The sequence below is a fragment of the Staurois parvus genome, unplaced genomic scaffold (assembly GCF_062004578.1).
Source record: "Staurois parvus isolate SC_StPar_1 unplaced genomic scaffold, SC_StPar_1.0 ptg001200l, whole genome shotgun sequence".
NCBI lineage: Eukaryota > Metazoa > Chordata > Amphibia > Anura > Ranidae > Staurois > Staurois parvus.
In genome coordinates this window covers 2469001-2491161 of record NW_028318996.1, presented here as the reverse complement: position 1 = coordinate 2491161, position 22161 = coordinate 2469001, and the positions used below count along the sequence as shown (strand labels likewise).

Here is a 22161-nt window from a genome sequence, read left to right as displayed (position 1 = left end):
ATTCTGTGTCCCTGAGTAACGATTCTGTGTCCCTGAGTAACGATTCTGTGTCCCTGAGTAACAATTCTGTGTCCCTGAGTAACAATTCTGTGTCCCTGAGTAACAATTCTGTGTCTGTCCCTGAGTAACAATTCTGTGTCCCTGAGTAACAATTCTGTGTCTGTCCCTGAGTAACAATTCTGTGTCCCTGAGTAACAATTCTGTGTCCATGAGTAACAATTCTGTGTCCCTCAGTAACGATTCTGTGTCCCTCAGTAACAATTCTGTGTCCCTGAGTAACAATTCTGTGTCCCTGAGTAACAATTCTGTGTCTGTCCCTGAGTAACAATTCTGTGTCCCTGAGTAACAATTCTGTGTCCCTGAGTAACAATTCTGTGTCCCTGAGTAACAATTCTGTGTCCCTCAGTAACGATTCTGTGTCCCTGAGTAACGATTCTGTGTCCCTGAGTAACAATTCTGTGTCCCTGAGTAACGATTCTGTGTCCCTGAGTAACGATTCTGTGTCCCTGAGTAACGATTCTGTGTCCCTGAGTAACAATTCTGTGTCCCTGAGTAACGATTCTGTGTCCCTCAGTAACAATTCTGTGTCCCTGAGTAACAATTCTGTGTCCCTGAGTAACAATTCTGTGTCTGTCCCTGAGTAACAATTCTGTGTCCCTGAGTAACAATTCTGTGCCCCTCAGTAACAATTCTGTGTCTGTCCCTGAGTAACAATTCTGTGTCCCTGAGTAACAATTCTGTGTCCCTGAGTAACGATTCTGTGTCCCTAAGTAACGATTCTGTGTCCCTAAGTAACGATTCTGTGGCCCTAAAGTCTCTCTGGCCCTAACTCTGTCCCTAATACAGACAGGTCTGTCTCTCTTGAATGACCGGAGGCTAATGGAGAATTGTAAGATGGCCGCAATTTATAGCTCCACCATTACACAGTGCTGGCTGGCTGGCTGCTGATTGGCTAATGCGATCACATGTCATGAATGAATGCATTATGGGTCAGCGCGCCTTGTCTGCGTGCCTTCCCAGACATCCCCGCTCCGTCGCCACACATGTCGCCGCCATTTTTGGGAAAATTCGATTCGTGCATCCGAAATTTGCTAATTTTTGGATTCGGCGCGAATCGAATTTTTCCTGAACTTCGAAACGAATTCCACTTCGCCATGTTCGATTCGCTCATCTCTAGTTGTCAGTCATGCATACAAGCACATGGGGGCCATACAAACTACCTTTTTGAGTTGCTTCAATTAAATTTCAGCAAAATGGACTAGCGTGCTGCATAATATTTTTCACTTTCATTTTCGGGGTGTCTTTGAATTCAGTACTCTGTAGGTTGATCATTTCCATCGAATGATGGGGCATCCTTATGTTCCTAACACATTACCCAGTCCATATCAGTATAGATATCCAGCATGATATTTTTCCCTATTGAAACCTGATGTGTTTTCAAAGTGTTCCTTTAAATTTTTTGAGCAGTGTATGTATGTGTGTATATATATATATATACAGGTGAAACTTGAAAAATTAGAATATTGTGCGAAAGTTCATTTATTTCAGCAATGCAACTTAAAAGGTGAAACTAATATATGAGATAGACTCATTACATGCAAAGCAAGATAGTTCAAGCCGTCATTTGTCATAATTGTGATGATTATGGCTTACAGCTCATGAAAACTCCAAATCCACAATCTCAGAAAATTAGAATATTACATGCAATCAATAAAACAAGGATTGTACATAGAACAATATCGGACCTCTGAAAAGTATAAGATGCATATGTACTTGGTTTGGGCCCCTTTTGCAGCAATTACTTTCTCAATGCGGCGTGGCATGGAAGCTATCAGCCTGTGGCACTGCTGAGGTGTTATGGAAGACCAGGATGCTTCAATAGAAGTCTTCAGCTCTTCTGCATTGTTCGGTCTCATGTCTCATGTTTCTCTTGGCTCATCCTTGTTGCTTGTGCACCTTTTTCTTCCACACTTTTCCCTTCCACATAACTTTCTATTAATGTGCATTGAAACAGCACTTTGGGAACATCCAGCTTCTTTTGCAATTACCTTTTGAGGCTTTCCCTCCTTATGGAGGGTGTCAATGATGGTTTTCTGCACAACTGTCAGGTCAGCAGTCTTTCCCATGATTGTGATTTCTACTGAACCAGACTGAGAGACCATTTAAAGGCTCAGGAACCCTTTGTAGGTGTTATGGCTTAATTAGCTGATTAGAGTGGGACACTTTGAGCCGAGAATATTGCACCTTTTCACAATATTCTAATTTCCTGAGATTGTGGATTTGGGGTTTTAATGAGCTGTAAACCATAATCTTCACAATTATGACAAGTCACGGCTTGAACTATCTTGCTTTGCATGTAATGAGTCTATCTCATATATTCGTTTTTCACCTTTTAAGTTGCATTACTGAAATAAATGAACTTTTGCACAATATTCTAATTTTTCGAGTTTCATCTGTGTATGTATATATATATATATATATATATATATATATATATTTATTAACAAAACATATCAAAGAATATAAATGGTTTTTAATCCACTTGAGGGAACATGCACTACAAATATTCACTTGTTTAGAAGACTTATCAGTATAGGTACTAGGACCTTAAATAAAACATTCTCTAATGAGAAATTAAGTGAATCCATTGCTATTATTAATGTAATTATGCCTGCTGAAATGTAATACTAATCTCCACCATGGTATTGCCTCTGCCACAGATAATTCTAAGTTCAGTGTCCAGGGAAGGATACCTCCTCATTAATCCTGTGAGACTGTATGGATGTATGTTCCTAGCTTTTATAGCCCCTAGTGATTCCCTCTCTCTGTATGCCCTGCTGAGTAATGTCATATCTGCCCTAGACAAACACTTGTGCCTTTTGGCTAAAATCAAGTGTAGTATCTGTTCTTATACGTTTTTGGGGACGGGAAGCCAGTGTCCTTTTCCAGTTGAGGGCACTGGTTAGTTATTCCTGGTGTAATAAGATGGATACGGTGGGAGGGTAGGCAGGACTCCCCAAAGTGGTAATGCCTGTCTGGTAGGAATAGGCTGCATTTGTCTGGCCAGGGGCTAGACCAGGGGTGGGCAAACTTTTTGACTTGAGGGCCGCAATGGGTTCATATATTGGACCCGGGGGCCGGACCAAGAGTAGATGAATGATGTGTATGTGTGAATTAATATAAATTAAATTAAAATTTGTAACATTAAATGTTTAGATTAATTTAAACACTACCATGCCATCCATAGTAAGTATAGTAATATTCCCCCATAGTAAGCATAGTAATTCATCCCCCCTATAGTAATTCATTCCCCATATGAATTCATCCCCCATATTAATTCATCCCTCATATAGTATTTCATCCCCCATAGTAATTCATCCCCCCTATAGTAATTCATTCCCCATATTAATTCATCCCTCATATAGTATTTCGTCCCCCATAGTAATTCATCCCCCCTATAGTAATTCATTCCCCATATTAATTCATCCCCCATATTAATTCATCCCTCATATAGCATTTCATCCCCCATAGTACTATTCCCCCCCAAGTAGTAAGCCAAGTCCCCTCTGTGTCAATTTGCTTACCTTTGCTCCGTGCGTTCCTCTCTCCGAGTTCCCACGCCGTTCCGGTCTTCAGGGCGGACTGTGAGAGGAGCCTAGCTCCCCTCACATTCGTCATGCTGCCCCGCCTACACACATCCTGACAGCCAATGTTTGCCTGCCCTGGCTGTTTTTTTTTCTTATCACGCTCCGCAGGCCGGATTAAAAGGTCCGCCGGGCCGTAGTTTGCCCATTGCTGGGCTAGACTGATAAAAGCCTGCTGTGCTCATGCCCCTGGAGTGGCAGTCCAGGGGTACCAAAGAAACTCACTTTGGGATAGCTCACAGTATTTTTAGTATGGCCCCTTGGTCACAGCACTCTTGCATGCTTTTTTTTTCCACACCTGCCACTGCGTTTGGCCTTTTGGTTGAGACCGGAGGAATCTTTATACTAGGCAGAAAGTGAGCCATGGTTTTGCATTTGGGCACCCTAAACATTTTTTTGCACATAGCACTTTACGTGTCTGATTAATTGATGCACCGGCAGCCTGAATGCACTTGTTACTGGGTCGGGTTAATCATGCAACTAACCCTTCGCTGCCACCACCCCTTTTTGTACAGAGAAAGGGGAAACTCTCTTTATCCAAAATACACTGTAATGGTTGAAAAGTCTCCTGTCCAATACGGTCACCGCAGGCCGATTGAGCAGAGGATTAAACAAACACAGTAGCGTCTCTTCAAAAGGCAGGAATTTGTGAATTGCAAGTAAGCGCTTAGTAACAGTTTAACACTTTCAGAAAGATTTATTACTAAAAGAGTCAAACAGGTGCAATAAAATATTTACAAAGAAAATGTAACTAAGGTATATATTTATATATACATAGAAAACAGCCAGCACAGCAAAGAGATAACGGAGAAGTTAAAAGGTTAAGTTACTTGCCATGTTCAGCCTTAAGGTAAGCAGATCCAAGTTGCAGAGCGAAAAGGGTCTTTGATCTCCTGCTCTTACGATGTTAAAATTGGGAGATGTCTTTTGCTTCACTCTTTAGGCCTGCCAGCCTGTCTTTTAAAGTCCCCCTGGGGGGGGGGGGGTTGTCTCTGAATACTGGCCCATACCCTGTTTTGGGCGGGATCGTCGGATGGGCTCTGCATTAAAACTGACAGCTTCATAATCCATGATATGAAACATAGGTGACAGCTGACCTGAGGAATGTTCATTTAACTTCTGTCACCTGGCTCTGGTAGGGTTTATGAGGTTCCAACTTCTTTCAAGTCCAGGGAAAAAACTATCTTATCTTTTTTATGATGTGTGAGCCTACACAGGTTCTTGGGTCAGTGCTTCCCAATTCTCTGAGGAACACTGGCCTTATCATGACTTAGGTGAGGAAGGCTACACTTTCGCAGACTGCTCGGCACCGAACTAAGGATGCCTTAACCTGCTGTTGACCCATAACCAGCCCACCATCTGTCACTGTGCCTCTCAGGAAGGGAGGAAGAAGGAGAATAAAGGATTGAGGCATACTCCTAATAAAAAATGGGAACTCCGCGTCCAACTCTGATGAGCAAGTTTGCTACACGTAGGTCCCCAGACTTACCCTGAAAGTCTTGGGAGGGGGGGAGGACACATGGCCTTCCAGTCAGGTTCTCCTCCTCCAATGGGGTCTCCCTTTGGGGGAGCTCTAATTTTGTATTTGGGAGTACCTTGCTTCGGCAAGTTCCTTGAAGGATAGTGTCCACCTGGTTTCAGGACTAGGGTCCTTTCTGCTTCACTTTTTTACCGCACCTGGTGTTGGTACTGTGTGTGCCGCAAAGCTTAAAAAAAGAGACTACTTGCATACCTGATCATCATAACTACAGTGCCTTGAAAATGTATTCATACCCCTTGAAATTTTCCACATTTTGTCATGTTACAACCAAAAACGTAAATGTATTTTATTTGGATTTTATGTGATAGACCAGGGGTGGGCAACTGTGGCCTTCCAGCTGTTGGTGAACTACAAGTCCCATCATGCCCCTGCCTTTGAGAGTCATGCTTGTAACTGTCAGTTTTGCAATGCCTCATGGGACTTCAACCATGAGTTCTACAACCGCTGGAGGGCCACAGTTGCCCAACCCTGTGATAGACCAACACAAAGTGGCACATACTGTAATTTTGAAGTGGAAGGAAAATTATGTTTTTCAAATTTTTTTACAATTATGTGAAAAGTGTGGTGTGCATTTGTATTCAAACCCCCCCCCCCAGTCAATACTTTGTAGAACCACCTTTTGCTGCAATTACAGCTGCAAGTCTTTTTGGGGATGTCTACCAGCTTTGCACTTCTAGAGAGTGAAAGTTTTGCCCATTCTTTGCAAAATAGCTCAAGCTCTGTCAGATTGGATGGAGAGTGTCTGTGAACAGCAATTTTCAAGCTTTCCTCTGATTCTCAATTGGATTTAGGTCTGGACTTTGACTGGCCATTCTAACACATGAATATGCTTTGATCTAAACCATTCCATTGAAGCTCTGGCTGTATGCTTAGGGTCGTTTGTGACGGAACGCAGCGCATTACCACCGCCCTTCTCACCAACTTGTGACCGAAGGACCAGCTGATCTCACACCGCGCTGTCACTTGCGTAACAATGCCACTCTCAGCTGCGCCCTGCAGAAAAATTTTCCAGCTTGTGGGACTACAATCTATATGCCAGCAGCCTGTTACTGGGTTAGGTTAATTACCCAATTAACCCTTCACACTGCCACTACCACCTTTTTTACAGAGGAGGAAACACAAATCTTAGCAGTAACACTATGATATTAGCATAAGCGTCTGTAATACACAATGTCACCACAGACAGGGATATTCAGAGGGTTATTACATACAGGAGCACTTTTCAAGAGACAGGGATTCTTTAGTTTGCATTAAAAGCTTTAGAGACGGTTTCACCACTTTTCAAACAAGGATTTATTACTAAAAAGGTAAAAATGGTGCAATTAAAATATTTACAGAAAAATATGTTACAAAGACATAAAGAGAACAATAAAGCAACAAAGAAATAAAAGAATGGAGTTCAGAAGGCATAATACTTGCAATGTGATTGGTTTAAGCAGAGTCCAATTGTCCAAACAAAAAGGTTGCCTTGGCTCTCACCTCCGTTAGATGTTTCCTGATTGATGTTACACAAGAGCCGTCTTCTCCAGGCCTGTCAGTCTTTTCCTATCATATTAAAGGAGTGTTGCTTGAGAACAAATGACCAATCATCCAGTTTGGGGATGGGTGCTAGGCAGTAATCAAGGTTATGACCAAGTCGCCTTACAATTTCATACTAAGGTTAACAACCTCCAGTATGTACAGATAGCATCCTAGCAACTGGCAGATTAATATTCAGAATTATATTTCAAACCCAGGAATACCAAACACAGCGTACCCTTGTCACCCAGGAGGGAAGAGACTGCTTTCTCCCCCACCCAAGGTGCCAATATAGTCATGTAAGACCTTGTTTGACTCATATTGAAATTATATATCCAAATATACAGTTGTGTTCAAAATAATAGCAGTGTGTTGAAAAAAGTGAATAAAGCTCAAAATCCTTCTAATAGCTTTTATTTCCATACACACAAATGCATTGGAAACACTACACATTCTATTCCAAATCAAAACATGAAGAAAAATAGATCAAATTTGTGTTGTTCCTCTAAAAACATTGAAGAAAAGTGAATATTAAGACTGTTCAAAAAAATAGCAGTGTTTGTATTCTTCTTTACAAACTCAAACATTCACTATATAAACTGAAAAATGTTTGAAGATTTTGCTTTCCTTTGAATCACTTAATGAATATTTTGTTGTATAAGCACTGTTTCTGAGAACTGCTGTACATCTGTGTTGCATGGAGTCACCCAACTTCTGGCACCTGTGAACAGGTATTCCAGCCCAGGATGATTGGACAACATTCCACAGTTCTTCTCTATTTCTTGGTTTTGCCTCAGAAACTGCATTTTTGATGTCACCCCACAAGTTTTCTATTGGTATAAGATCCAGGGATTGGGCTGGCCACTCCATAATGTCAATCTTGTTGGTCTGGAACCAAGATGTTGCACGTTTACTGGTGTGTTTGGGGTCTTTGTCTTGTTGGAACACCCATTTCAAGGGCATTTTCTCTTCAGCATAAGGCAGCATGACCTCTTCAAGTATTCTGATGTATTCAAACTGATCCATGATCCCTGGTATGCGATAAATAGGCCCAACACCGTAGTATGAGAAACATCCCCATATCATGATGCTTGCACCACCATGCTTCACTGTCTTCACAGTGTACTGTGGCTTGAATTCAGTGTTTGGGGGTCGTCTGACAAACTGTCTCCGGCCACTAGACCCAAAAAGAACAATCTTACTTTCATCAGTCCACAAAATGTTGCGCCATTTCTCTTTAGGCCAGTCAATGTACTGTAGCAGGCTCCTTGTACAAGAGGATTCAGAAGGAATCACATGCTCAGCAGTCAGTCCTTCCTCTCTCTCTCCCCTATTTGTAAAACCTGGGCATTCTGCCAAGTTCATGACTCATCCACTACACAGCAAAGAACGCTGGGAGGGGGAGGAAGCAGGAAGTGAACGGGAGAACAGAGAGACACGAGGCTGGAGAAAAGACAGGGACATGTGAAGCCCGTCCAAGCAGAGGAGGAGGAACTACAGCACCCAGCGCGGATAGAGGGACCCTGCTGTGTGTTCAGAGTCTGGTGAGCTGTCCCACTGGAGAGAGTAAGACACACCATTTACACTTTGCATATAGACTGGGACATCCGCACCCCACTGCTGGGATCTCACCCATCCGGGCCCTGTGCAAGCCACAGATCCCTCTGCCTGCTTTGCCCCTCACCACCAGTGTAATTGAGACTGTCTGCCCCGGGGACTGACACATACTGGGAGATTGCATCCTGCGACTGCCCCTGGTCTTGGGGTCCTTTGTGTTGCGTTTAGACACTGAGGTTGGACCCTCTCAGCTCAGAGACCTAGTGAAATCGCATGTAACCCACACCAGCTGAAACTCCAAAGAAGCCTTCAGCTGCTATTTACTTCATTGTAAGGACTAAACGTGCACCAACTAGAGCTCCACCGTTACAAGGACTGAAGTGGGGGAATCTGGCTTAGTAGCTTTATTAGAGGTACCTCTTTATTGCATTCTGTTCTGACTCTGAGGTGATTTTTGGCTAACGCCCCTCAGAAGCAGAATCATACACTGGTGTGGGTAATACATTTCATTGATAGAGCATAAGTAAGTTTATTTGTTTGATATCAGTTGTATTCTGCTTAAAGTGCGACTCTGCCATCCGGAGACTCTTGGCTGTGAAGCCCTCTAGTGGCAGACCAAATTTACTGCATTGCATAAAAGAAGAAAAGTAAGTTTGGAAGTTGAAAGGGGAACCCCACCCCTCTACACTGCATTTCATTCTCCATAAAATTGTTCGTTTCATTTAACCCTGTGTCAGCAAATTTCTTGGCAGGGTATTTGCTATTCATTACCAGTTGTGCCAGAGGGATTGGGTTTGCTTAGGGTTGGATCTATTGAGCGCAGGACCCATAATATATTCCAGCTTGTCCCAAGGGGCAGTGCTACAGTACTCTTTGGCAAATTGTAACCTCTTCAGCACGTCTTTTTTTCAACAGTGGGACTTTGCGGGGGCTTCTTGCAGATAGCTTGGCTTCACATAGGCGTCTTCTAATTGTAACAGTACTCACAGGGAACTTTAGACCTTCTTTCATCTTCCTGGAGCTGATTGTTGGCTAAGTCCTTGCCATTTTGAATGGTAGTTTTTCGCTTTCTTCCACGTCTTTCAGGTTTTGGTTGCAATTTTAAAGCATTTGAGATCATTTTAGCTGAGCAGCCTATCATTTTCTGCACTTCTTTATATGTTTTCCCCTCTCCAATCAACTTTTTAATCAAGGTACACTGTTCTTCTGAACAATGTCTGGAACAACCCATTTTCCTCAGAATTTCAGAGAGAAATGCACTGTAACCAGCATGTACAACATTTGCTGCCTTCCTTCCTTAAATAAGGGCAATAATTGCCACCTGTTTTTCAAAGAATGAATGACCTCACTAATAGAACTCCACACTGCTATTATTTTGAACATGCCCCTTTCAATGAGTGATTCAATTACACAGAATCAGCAGCATGCATGTCATGACTGTTGGATTTCTATTACTCTACCACACCTGCTAGTAAATTATTTGCCATGTAGAAATATCATTTCTACCAAAATCAGTGATTGATCAGGTTAGTGATGTCTGACTGCTATTATTTTGAACACAACTGTATACCTAATATTATTGTGCCCAGTTCTTGCTGAACTTTATGAATTGTATGAAAAATGTCTACATGTGGAATGCATGTTTTATGGCACGCTCTAGCCCTAACAGGTCTGACTGAGTTATTACTTTACAATTGGGCAGAGGAAAGTGGCTTCAAAGCAGACCTCCTGCACCAGACTAATTAGTGGTTTACAGCCCTGGAGCTTCACTTATGTGTTGTATTTAAGATGAGGCCCTTTTGACCTCAGTTCAAGTTACAGCTATAAATTCCATACCATGAGGGAAGAAAGGAGAGACAAAATGGCTGAGGCCTAACAAGATGGCTGTCACGTACAGCGTCCATGTCTCTATTGTGCACAATCGTCACATTGTTGTCCTCCTGGAAGATGAACCTCCACCCCAGTCTCAAGTCTTTTGCAGACTCTAACAGGTATTCTAAGATTTCCCTGTATTTGGCTTTATCCATCTTCCCGTCAACTCTGACTAGCCTCCCTGTTCCTGTTGAAGAAAAGCATCCCCACAACATACTGCCATCACCATGTTTCACGGTGGGGGTGGGTGTTCAGGGTGATGTGCAGTGTTAGTTTTCTGCCACACATAGCATTTTGCTTTTAGGCCAAAAAGTTCAATTTTGGTCTCATCTGACCAGAGCACCTTCTTCCACGTTTGCTGTGTCCCCCACATGGCTTCTCACAAACTACAAATGTAACTTCTGATGGCTTTCTTCCAACAATGGCTTTCTTCTTGCCACTCTTCCATAAAGGCCAGATTTGTGGAGTGTTGTCCTGTGGACAGATTCTACCACCTGAGCTGTGGATTTCAGCAGCTCCTCCAGAGTTCCCATGGGCCTCTTGGTTGCTTCTCTGATTAATGCTCTCCTTGCCCGGCCTTTCAGTTTAGGTGGACAGCCATGTCTTGGTAGGTTTGCAGTTGTGCCATACTCTTTCCATTTTCGGATAATGGATTGAACAGTGCTTCGTGAGATGTTCAAAACTTGGGATATTTTTTTTATAACCTAACCGTTTTAAACTTCTCCACAACTTTATCCCTCACCTATCTGGTGTGTTCCTTGACCTGTATATCTTTGGACCCCCACCCAGGCACACACAGAACATGGGATTTGACTTAGGGACCCCACTTCTGCGGGGCTGGTGTGCCAATCCCTTCATTGTCTCAGATGAGACAATGGGCCCTTTGATCAAATCGCCTGCTGACCCTGGGCCCTCTGCTCACATGGCCGGCTGACCCTGGGCCCTCTAAACACATAGCCAGCTAACCTGGGCCTTCTAAGCAAATGGCCAACACTGAGCCCTCTGAGCACATGGCCAAAACTGAGCCCTCCGATCACATGGCTGACCCTGGGCCCTCTGATCACATGACCGACCCTGGGCCCTCTGATCACATGGCCGACACTGAGCCCTCTGATCACATGGCTGATCCTGGGCCCTCTGATCACATAGCCAGCTAACCTGGGCCTTCTAAGCAAATGGCCAACACTGAGCCCTCTGATCACATGGCCGGCTGACATTGGGCCCTCTGACCACATGGCCAAAACTGAGCCCTCTGATCACATGGCTGACCCTGGGCCCTCTGATCACATGGCCGACACTGAGCCCTCTGATCACATGGCCGACACTGAGCCCTCTGATCACATGGCTGATCCTGGGCCCTCTGATCACATGGCTGATCCTGAGCCCTCTGATCACATGGCCGGCTGTCATTCACAGATGACATACAATGGATGTGTCAGGGCTACCCGTGCTCTGTATGTTCAGCACCACAGACATCATCGTGAACGGACCTCATACACATAAACGGTGCTCTATACAGGGCTGAGAACGACGGAGCTCCTCCTCGGGGAGGGGAGAAGGGCGGTGCACTTCTTGAAAGGACGGCATCGTGCTTGCCCCGATCTCCTCCCCCCTCCCACAGCATGCCGGGATCCGGAAGTGTTACCATTGTGTGGACATGTTTGTTTCCGGGGTGACACTTCCGGCAAGCAGAGCGGAAACCGGTACCGGGAAGAATGAAGCGAAGAAGGAGACAACGGAGCACCGGAGACTGGAGGAGGTGAGAGAACGATTATAACTCCTCGCATGTCCTGTACAGAGAGAGGGACTACAACTCCCAGCGTGTCCTGTACACAGAGAGAGAGGGACTATGCCTCCCAGCATGCCCTGTACAGAGAGAGGGACTATGCCTCCCAGCATGCCCTGTACAGAGAGAGGGACTATGCCTCCCAGCATGCCCTGTACAGGGAGAGGGACTATACCTTCCAGCATGCCCTGTACAGAGAGAGAGAGGGACTATAACTCCCAGCATGCCCTGTACAGAGAGAGGGACTATACCTCCCAGCATGCCCTGTACAGAGAGAGAGAGGGACTATAACTTCCAGCATGTCCTGTACAGAGAGATGGACTATACCTCCCAGCATGCCCTGTACAGAGAGAGAGAGAGAGGGACTATAACTCCCAGCATGTCCTGTACAGAGGGTGGACTATAACTCCCAGCATGTCCTGTACAGAGAGAGAGAGGGACTATAACTCCCAGCATGTCCTGTACAGAGGGTGGACTATAACTCCCAGCATGTCCTGTACAAAGAGAGAGGGTGGACTATAACTCCGAGCATGTCCTGTACAAAGAGAGAGAGAGAGGGGGACTATAACTCCCAGCATGTCCTGTACAGAGAGAGAGAGAGAAAGAAAGGGGGGACTATAACTCCCAGCATGTCCTGTACAGAGAGAGGGGGACTATAACTCCCAGCATGCCCTGTACAGAGAGAGGGGGACTATAACTCCCAGCATGCCCTGTACAGAGAGAGAGAGGGGGACTATAACTCCCAGCATGCCCTGTACAGAGAGAGAGGGTGAACTATAACTCCCAGCATGCCCTGTACAGAGGGAGAGGGTGAACTATAATTCCCAGCATGCCCTTTACAGGGAGAGGGTGAACTATAACTCCCAGCATGCCCTTTACAGGGAGAGGGTGAACTATAACTCCCAGCATGCCCTGTACAGAGAGAGGGAGGGGGACTATAACTCCCTGCATGCCCTGTACAGAGAGAGAGAGAGACTATAACTCCCGGTTTGTCCTGTACAGAGAGAGGGACTATAACTCTCAGCATGCCCTGTACCGAGAAAGAGAGTGGAGCTGTACCTCCCAGCATGCTGTCTACAGAGAGAGAGGGACTAGAACACCCAGCATGTCTTGTAGACAGAGGAGAGTTACAATTTCCATCATATCCTGAAAAGAGAGAGGGACTGTAACTCCCAGCATGCCTTTGCAGAGAGTAGGGTAGGGGGACTATAACTCTCAGCATGTCCTACCACAAAGAGGGGCTGTAACCTCCAGCATGGCTTGAATCTGTGCAGCAAATATTGTTTATATATAAAAAAAAGAATTCCTTTCTGTTTCACTGATCTGAGAGAGTGAGAATTACAGCAATCGGTTAAAAGACACGTAAAGCGGATGTAAAGTATAAATATATATATATATGTGTCTGTATGTATTTTTTAAATAATAAATATGTTTTATTTACCTGGTCTGTGTAAGGGTATTGCACAGAGCAGCCCCGATCCTCCTCTTCTGGGGTCCCTTGCTGGTGCTCTTGGCTCCTCCCTGTCTCTGTGTACAAGGAAGCCACTTGCTATGATGGGGCATCTGCGGGCTCACTCCTGAACCAGGCTGTGTGTGTCTACAGTGAAGGAAATAACGATTTGATCCGCTGCTGATTTTGAATGTTTGCCCACTCACAAAGAAATGATCAGTCTAATAATTGAATGGTAGGTGTATTGTAACACTGAGAGACAGAATAGCAACAAAAAATTCAAAAGAAATGCATGTCTAACAAATGATGCACTAATTTGCATGTTCATGAGGGAAATAAGTATTTGATCACCTATCATTCAGCAGGATTTCTGACTACCAGGTGTCTTTCATACAGGTAACAAGCTGAGATTAGAAGAAGTCTCTTAAAGAGAGTGCTGCTAATCTCATTTGTTAACTGTATAAAAGACACCTGTTCACAGGAGCAATCAATCAGATTCCAAACTCTCCACCATGGCAAAGACCAAAGAGCTGTCCAAGGATGTCAGGGACAAGATGGTAGACCTACACAAGGCTGGACTGGGCTACAAAACTATCCCCAAGCAGTTTGGTGAGAAGGTGACAACAGTTGGTGCAATCATTCACAAATGGAAGAAACACAAAACAACTGTCAGTCTCCCTAGGTCTGGTGCACCATGCAAGATCACACCTCGTGGAGTATCAATGATCATGAGAACAGTGAGGAATCATCCCAGAACTACACGTGAGGATCTTGTCAATGATCTCCAGGCAGCTGAGACCACAGTAACCAAGAAAACAATTGGTAACACACTACACCGACAAGGATTGAAATCCTGCAGCGCCCGTAAGGTCCCTCTGCTCAAGAAAGCACATGTCCAGGCCCGTCTGAAGTTCGCCACTGAACATCTGAATGGTGCAGAGGAGGACTGGTTGAAAGTGTTGTAGTCACATGAGACCAAAATCAAGCTCTTTGGCATCAACTCAACTCGCCGTGTTTGGAGGAGGAGGAATGATGCCTATGACCCCAAGAACACCATCCCAACTGTCAAACATGGTGGTGGAAACATTCTGCTTTGGGGGGGTTTTTCTGCTAAGGGGACAGGACAACTGCACCGCATCAAAGGGACGATGGACGGGGCAATGTGCCATCAAATCTTGGGTGAGAACCCTCTTCCCTCAGCCAGGGCATTGAAAATGGGTGGCGGATGGGTGTTCCAGCATGACCATGACCAAAAACACACGGCCAAGGCAACAAAGGAGTGGCTCAAGAAGAAGCACATTAAGGTCCTGGACTGGCCTAGCCAGTCTCCAGACCTTAATCCGATTGAAAATATGTGGAGGGAGCTGAAAGTTCGAGTTGCCAAACGTCAGCCACCAAACCTTAATGACTTGGAGAGGATCTGCCAAGAGGAGTGGGCCAAAATCCCTCCTGAGATATGTGCAAACCTGGTGGCCAACTACAGGAAACGTCTGACCTCTGTGATTGTCAACAAGGGATTTGCCACCAAGTACTAAGTCATGTTTTGTAAAGGGGATCAAATACCTATTTCCCTCATGAACATGCAAATCAGTGCATAACTTGTTAGACATGCATTTCTTTTGAATTTTTTGTTGCTATTCTGTGTCTCAATGTTACCATACACCTACCATTGGTTTTTAAACTGATCATTTGTTTGTGAGTGAGCAAATATTCAAAATCAGCAGGGGATCAAATACTTCTTTCTTTCACTGTATATACATACACAGTGTGGCTTGGCCCCAGCCCCCACTCACTCCCTCCACTCCTCACAGTATTTAAATGACAACAGTGGGAGCCAGTGGCCACTGAGTCTGTGAGAGGGGAGAGCAAGAACCAGAGCTGCTGCAGATGGTCACAGTGGTGGATCAATACAGGACTAAGGTAAGTATTTAGGAAGGTATAGTGGAAGGTTTTTTAGCTTGATGCATTCTTTGCATTAAGGTAAAAAACCTTCTGTGACTGGGCCCCCCCCATCCCCCCAATGCCCCTTCTTATACTTACCTAAGCCCAATTTTGATCCAGGATTGTTCTCGAGAGCAGCAGCTTTCATAGGACAGAGAGGCAGCAGCGGGAGCCTTTAACTTCTGGTTCTGTCAATCAAATCTTATGATGAGGGAGCAGAGTCAAGCACTGCTGTCTGTGTCAATGGAAGTAGTGCAATTGGGCTCAGGAGTGAGCATATATGAGTGCCGTGATAGAAAGCGGCTTCCTATAGGGCCACTCACTGAAGAAGAGCCAGGAGCACTGGCGGAGGTCCCCAGAAGAGGAGGATTAGGGCTGCTCTGTGCAAAACCATTGCACAGAGCAAGTAAGTATAACATGTTTGTTATTTAAATTTTTAAAAAAATAAAAGCTTTACAATCACTTTAAGGTAAAAAGAAACGTTTGACTTTAGAACCACATTAAAGTGATTGTAAAGGTGTGTGTTTTTATTTATTTTAATAACAACTACATCATACTTACCTGCTCTTTATAATGGTTTTCACAGAGCAGCCCAAGATCCACTTCTTCTTGGGTCCCACGCTGGCTCTCCTGACTCCTCTTTCAGTGCCCCAAATAGCAGACCACCTTTAGCCTTTACAACCACTTTAATCAATAATTGTGTTGTGTGCTCTGTGTTGCATGTGTTCCATGTCACGTGTGCTCTGTGCTTTCTTGCTAGCTGTGCTGCAAGGGTGGCAAAAGAGTTACGGAGCGGGTGGGAACTATCACTAGAAGTGCAGATTTATTTCCTCTGTCCCCGGCATAATTTTTCACTATTTCCCGATTCCTTGTCTCCTTCCCCAGATAATCAGTCATGGATCCTCTGGACTCAATGCTGAATGACCCCCTGGATCTGGGGTCGGGTGTGGATAACCGTAGGGTTCCCATCATGGAGGAGTGTTTGCTGGGAGGAACCAGAGTCAACCTTCCTGAAGACCTGCTGGAGGATGTGAGTGGTCATATGTGTGTGCTGAGCCCCAATGTACTGATAGCTTTTGATGGAGTGGAAAGAGTTAGACCTCATCAGGTTTTTATTGCTGTGTCCTCACTGGGGAGAGGCACACTGTCTACACCGCGTTCCAAATTATTATGCAAATTCTATTTAAGTGTCACAAAGATTAAATATTTAGTTTTTCAGTTTAACTCATGGATGGCATTGTGTATCAGGGCTCTTTTAATCACTGAAAACAATCTCGGACACCTCTGATAATTAGATTGGCCGGTGAGCCCAATTTAAGGAAAAACTACTAAAGGAGGGTGTTCCACATTATTCAGCAGGGCACCATTTTCAAGCAATATGGGTTAGAAAAAGGATCTCTCTGCTGCCGAAAAGAGTGAAATAGTTCAATGCCTTGGACGAGGTATGAAAACATTAGATATTTCATGAAAACCTAAGCGTCATCATCGCACTATTAAGAGATTTGTGGCTGATTCAGAGCACAGACGGGTTTGTGCAGATAAAAGCACATTGAGGAAGATTTCTGCCAGATCCATGCATCGGATCAAGAGAGCAGCTGCTAAAATACCATTACATAGCAGCAAACAGATATGTGAAGCTGCTGGTGCCTCTGGAGTCCCACGGACATCAAGGAGTAGAGTCCTCCAGAGTCTTTCAACTGTGCATAAACCTTCTATTCGGCCACCAATAACCAATGCTCACAAGCAGAAACAGCTGCATTGGGCAGAAAAATACATGAAGACTAATTTTCTAACAGTCCTGTTCACTGATGAGTGCCGTGCAACCCTGGATGGTCCAGATGGATGGAGTAGTGGATGGTTGGTGGACGGCCACCCTGTTCCAACAAGGCTGCGACGTCAGCAATGCGGTGGTGGAGTCATGTTTTGGGCTGGAATCATGGGAACAGAGCTGGTCGGCCCCTTTAAAGCCCCCGAAGGTGTACAGATGACCTCTGCTAAGTATGTGGAGTTTATGACTGACCACTTTCTTCACTGGTACAGAAGGAAGAACTACGCTTTCCGTAATAAAATCTTCTTCATGCATGACAATGCACCATCTCATGCTGCAAAGAATACCTCTGCATCAATGGCTGCTATGGGGATAAAAGGAGAGAAAGTCATGGTGTGGCCTCCATCCTTCCCTGACCTCAATCCTTTTGAGAACCTTTCCTCAAGCAAAAGATCTGTGAGGGTGGGAGGCAGTTTACATCCAAACAGCAGCTCTGGGAGGCTATTCTGACATCTTGCAAACAAATTCAAGTAGAAACTGTCCAGAAACTCACAAGTTCAATGGATGCAAGACTTGTGAAGCTGCTATCAAATAAGGGGTCCTATGTTAAAATGTAACGTGACCTGTTAAAATGTTTAAAAAGTTTGATTGAAATAGCTTTTGATTTCAGTAAATATTCTGCAAACACAACAAATGACAATTTTCAGTTCTTTACAACCTATAAAGTGTTTTGAAACTTACTGTGCGTAATAATTTGGAACAGTGCATTGTAAGTGTTTTATGTTTAAAAAAAATCCTATTATCATTAGGAGGTTTGTTCAATAACATTTGAATTGTACTCTTAATAGTTGATAACATAAGAATTATGCTGACTATTATTTACATCAATTATTTAGGTAAATGAGAAAAATATCATTTGCATAATAATTTGGAACATGGTGTAGTTGTGCTCTGTTCTGGTCATAACTGTCTAAGATGATTTTTCTTCAATTAGGGGAGATTTCCTCATACTTCCTTTTTGTGTCTCAATGACAGGAAGTGAAGGAAAATCATCCTAATGGACAAGACAGCAAACAGAAAACCAACAGAGGTTATATCCATCCCTACTCTATCCACATACAAAAAAGTCTATATATGCACTTTAAAAAGAAACCAGTCCAGTTACCTGCAGATGTTGTGGAGCTCATGGTTGGAATTTGTGGTGTTCATCCACCTCTCCACCCTTTCTATATGATAACTTTTGTTCTACTTGCCCCCCCCAGCCCGAGTTGTTTTTCGATGTGGTCAGTATGGATACGTGGAAGAACGTCCTGTCTGACTCTCAGCGGGAACATCTCAGGCAGTTTCTGCCTTCTTTCCCGGAGGACAACACCCGCCAGCAGGACGACATCATCCAAGCTCTATTCCGGGGAGATAATTTCCGCTTCAGCAACCCACTTCAAACTGCGCAGAAGCTCTTCCGAGGTAGGGCCTTCTTTCTATGTCGGTCACATGTTGTTTTCTCCACAGTAGACCCTTCATTGAAACGAACAATTCTCATCAGCCTGAAGTCAATGTTTGAAATTGTTTCGCGAGCCAAGCTTTTTTTTTTTTTTTTTTTTTTTTTAAGTTTTGGATGGTGTGATTGGGGTTTCCAACAGTGGTGGTCAACCTCTTCGATTTAGGGGGCCTCAAGTACAGCCCATAACATCCTCACCAAAGGGCTACTCATAATTTACAGGGTATGTAATGCTGTAGAAGATTGTCAGAGACATACTGCAGTAGATGGTTAGAGACTGCGGGCATGCTACATAACACTGCTATTACATGCAGGCCTTCCTACAGTACTTTTGAAAATTGACTGGATATAAATATAAAAAAAAACACAAAAAGAAAACTAGATGGTAGAATCCACAGTATTTTCTGGCGTATAAGACTACTTTTTATACTTAATATACCCCAAAAATTTGGGGTCGTCTTATACGCGGGGTATAAAATGTGAACCTTGAGTTTGTTTGGGTCAAGCTGGCTGGATGTGTGGTAATACTGTACATACAGTATACCGTGCTGAGCCAAGCTGGCTCAAAACAAATGTCCCTATAACAGATTAATCTGTCAGCCCGCTGGATGTGCGGTATATACAGTACACTGCGCTGAGCCAAGCGGTTTCAAAACGTACCGGTACGTCCCTACTGTAATCAGCCCGCTGGATGCGTGTATGTACGGTAGCTGCGGCTACATACAGTATACACTGGGCCAATCACGGCGAGCGATGTATTCTACTAATGAATACAAAGCCTGCTCGGATTGGGTGAGTCAGAGAGGTGAGCTGATGATGTCACAACCTCAGCCAATCCGAGCAGGCTTTGTATTCATTAGTAGAATACATCGCTTTACGTGATTGGCCCAGCGTATACCGTACTGGTACGTTTTGAAACCGCTTGGGTCAGTATACTGTATATACCGCACATCCAGCGGGCTGACAGATTAATCTGTCATAGGGACATTTGTTTTGAGCCAGCTTGGCTCAGCGCGGTATACTGTATGTACATTACTGCACATCCAGCGGGCTGTATATCCATATGATGACTGTCTTACAAATGTATCACAAGATGTCATTCATGAACTTATGATGTCAGAGGATGAACATGAGGATTTTGAAGGATTTTAAGTACTGGTAAGTCATAATCATTTCAGTTAAAAAATCTGATGTTTTTAAATGGTGTTGCCTCGGAAGGGGGTAGTCTTATACGGCGAGTATAGCCCAAAACCTATGTTTTAACTGGAAAATTAGGGGGTCGTCTTATACACCCAGTCGCCTTATACACCGGAAAATATGGTAGTTTAATACATATTTTCCTTTACTGTCCCTGTGTGAGCACATAAGCAAGGAACACATGGACTACTGCTTGGTGGGGCCCAGTGGCTGCACAGTAAGTACTAAAGGGCAACACATAGCCTTCATGCCACAGGTTTGGCACCAGAAGCTTAGAACCTCTGTCGTGTTTTTGCTGCTTTCGGTGTTAGGGAGATTCACTCTTTTTTCCTGGTGATCTATCTCATTGAGACAGAAAGTGATAGGAAATCTAAAATTTTCAGTTGTCACCAGAACAGGAATAGAAGAGAAATTTTGTTCAGGTAACCTCTATCTGAGAGGATTTTCTCTCATTGTGTCTCCAGGACAGGAAGTGTATGTAAATCTCCCCGATGGGTCACAGATGGTAATAGAAACATGACAGGGATTCTTATTATTCCCTACTCCACCCAAAGTAGAAAAGAAAAGGTTTTGGCTTCGGATATTCTTTAAAGAGTGGTAACTTATGCAGGGAATAGTTTTTACATTTATTTTATGATGGCTGATTAAATAATGCTGACTCTGTTGTAATACCACTGTAAGTTGTAAATTAACAATGTGTATAAATGCTGCGCTGCCACTTGTGGTTTTAAATGCTAAAAATTGCTATCTGTGCCACTTCAATCGTGATTGTTACCATGTAAACATACTATGCCTTTATATGCACCCTTCCTCCCCAGGGCCTCTATGCATCCCTATGGTTAGGGGAAAGTATACATATCTATATACTATGCGTACATAAGTCCAATGCGATATACTGTACTATGATTGTGCAAATAATACAACAATCATGGACAGTCCTCCCAATATGAACCAATTTCAATAAAATTAGGTATATAATTAATAAACATATATGCAGTACACTTGTGTGCGAATATTTAAAGTCCCAGTATGAAACACTTTCCACATTCACTTCCCAAGTGCTACAGTGTGATTCAGTGATCAATCTTCTTATCCGTAAAGATCTTTGTGTTGAGTGCTCCACTTCGTGCTCCCCCTCCAGAGCCCCACTCACCACAAGATGTTGACCACTTGCATAGGTAGGTCAAACTGACCGTTTGGTGCTTCAGCAAGCCCCTACAGCGATCAGCTGCCTGTATAATCTTGACGCCTCTATCCACTGGTTATGGACTCCATATGTGCAAACACTCCAGACCATCCACAATACTCCTCCACCGCCTTGAAAAACATCAAAGGAAAGCTTCCATAGCGTAATACTATTTTTATTAAGTAAAAAACACTTCAAAATGCATTTACATGTAAAGCATGTGTATGGCACTTTAAAATCCTAGGACATTGAAATGCCCTGTAATCCCTCTCAAGAGACAAAAGTGGCGCTGTCAAGCTCCGCCCTATGCGTTTTGTCGCATGACGTCAATCAGAAGCGGAGCTGGAGTGCTCCCCTGGATGGCTATATATACCATCCAAAACCCTGATATTAATCGGTGTTAATTGGCAGTCGCCATTTTGTTGTGGTCCCGACAGCCGCCATATTGTTGTGGTTGGTTTCATGCTGTATTGCACTAGGTTGCTAATACTAGCTGTCGCCATTTTGTTGTGGTTCAGGCGGCCGCTATGGGTCATGTTCACATCAGAAACCCGGCAAATTACTCCAGACACCAAGTGTATCTATTCATCTGCCAAGCACTCCGCTCAAGAGACCTTTGCCCAGAGAACTGACAACCCAGCAGCACTGATATATCGTACCCAGGCTCCCAGCACATATCACTGTGGTCGCCATGGTGATGGGAATTTGGACGGCCACCATGATATTGTGGTCAATCGCTAACAACTCTACAGTCCTGTATCAAATATGTACTAAACCATGAATGCAAACCATAAATGCAAAATACTTGATTAGGGGGACCAGACCAAAAAGGTGTTAATGAACCATAAATGTTCAATACATTAGGGGGTAATACAATATATCAACCGGCGCCATATTTCTGGAGCCCTGGAACACTGTGCACCCAAATATATGGTTAAAAATATTTTTATAAAAATTTAATTTAAAATAAAATTTAATTTAAAAGATACCCCTTTGCTGTGGGCCCACCGCCTCCAACAAACAATTGAGTACATATATAAAAAACAAATGGTGTGAATATCTAAATAATGCATATTAATTGCACATAAAGGGGCCTATGGGTCCATCAGTGTGATCCACCCACCCCCATTACCATAACAGAGGGACTAGGAGAACCTTAATTTTTTGTGATAATTCCTCCCATATGTAAATGTAGGAGTACTGA

At 43.8% G+C, this 22161-nt stretch overlaps 1 protein-coding gene across 3 annotated transcripts in view; it reads left to right on the top strand.

Moving 5' to 3' along the window:
- Positions 1-11737: 11737 nt before the first annotated feature.
- The window catches only part of NFRKB (nuclear factor related to kappaB binding protein), a 44064-nt gene continuing 33640 nt past the window's right edge, over positions 11738-22161 (top strand). For all 3 annotated transcript variants that reach the window (XM_089660078.1, XM_089660077.1, XM_089660076.1), the window contains exons 1-3: positions 11738-11890; positions 16194-16338; positions 18339-18540. In XM_089660078.1, the coding sequence (XP_089516204.1) occupies positions 16204-16338; positions 18339-18540 (337 nt within the window). In that variant the 5' untranslated portion in view covers positions 11738-11890; positions 16194-16203. The remainder of the gene's footprint in view (positions 11891-16193; positions 16339-18338; positions 18541-22161) is intronic.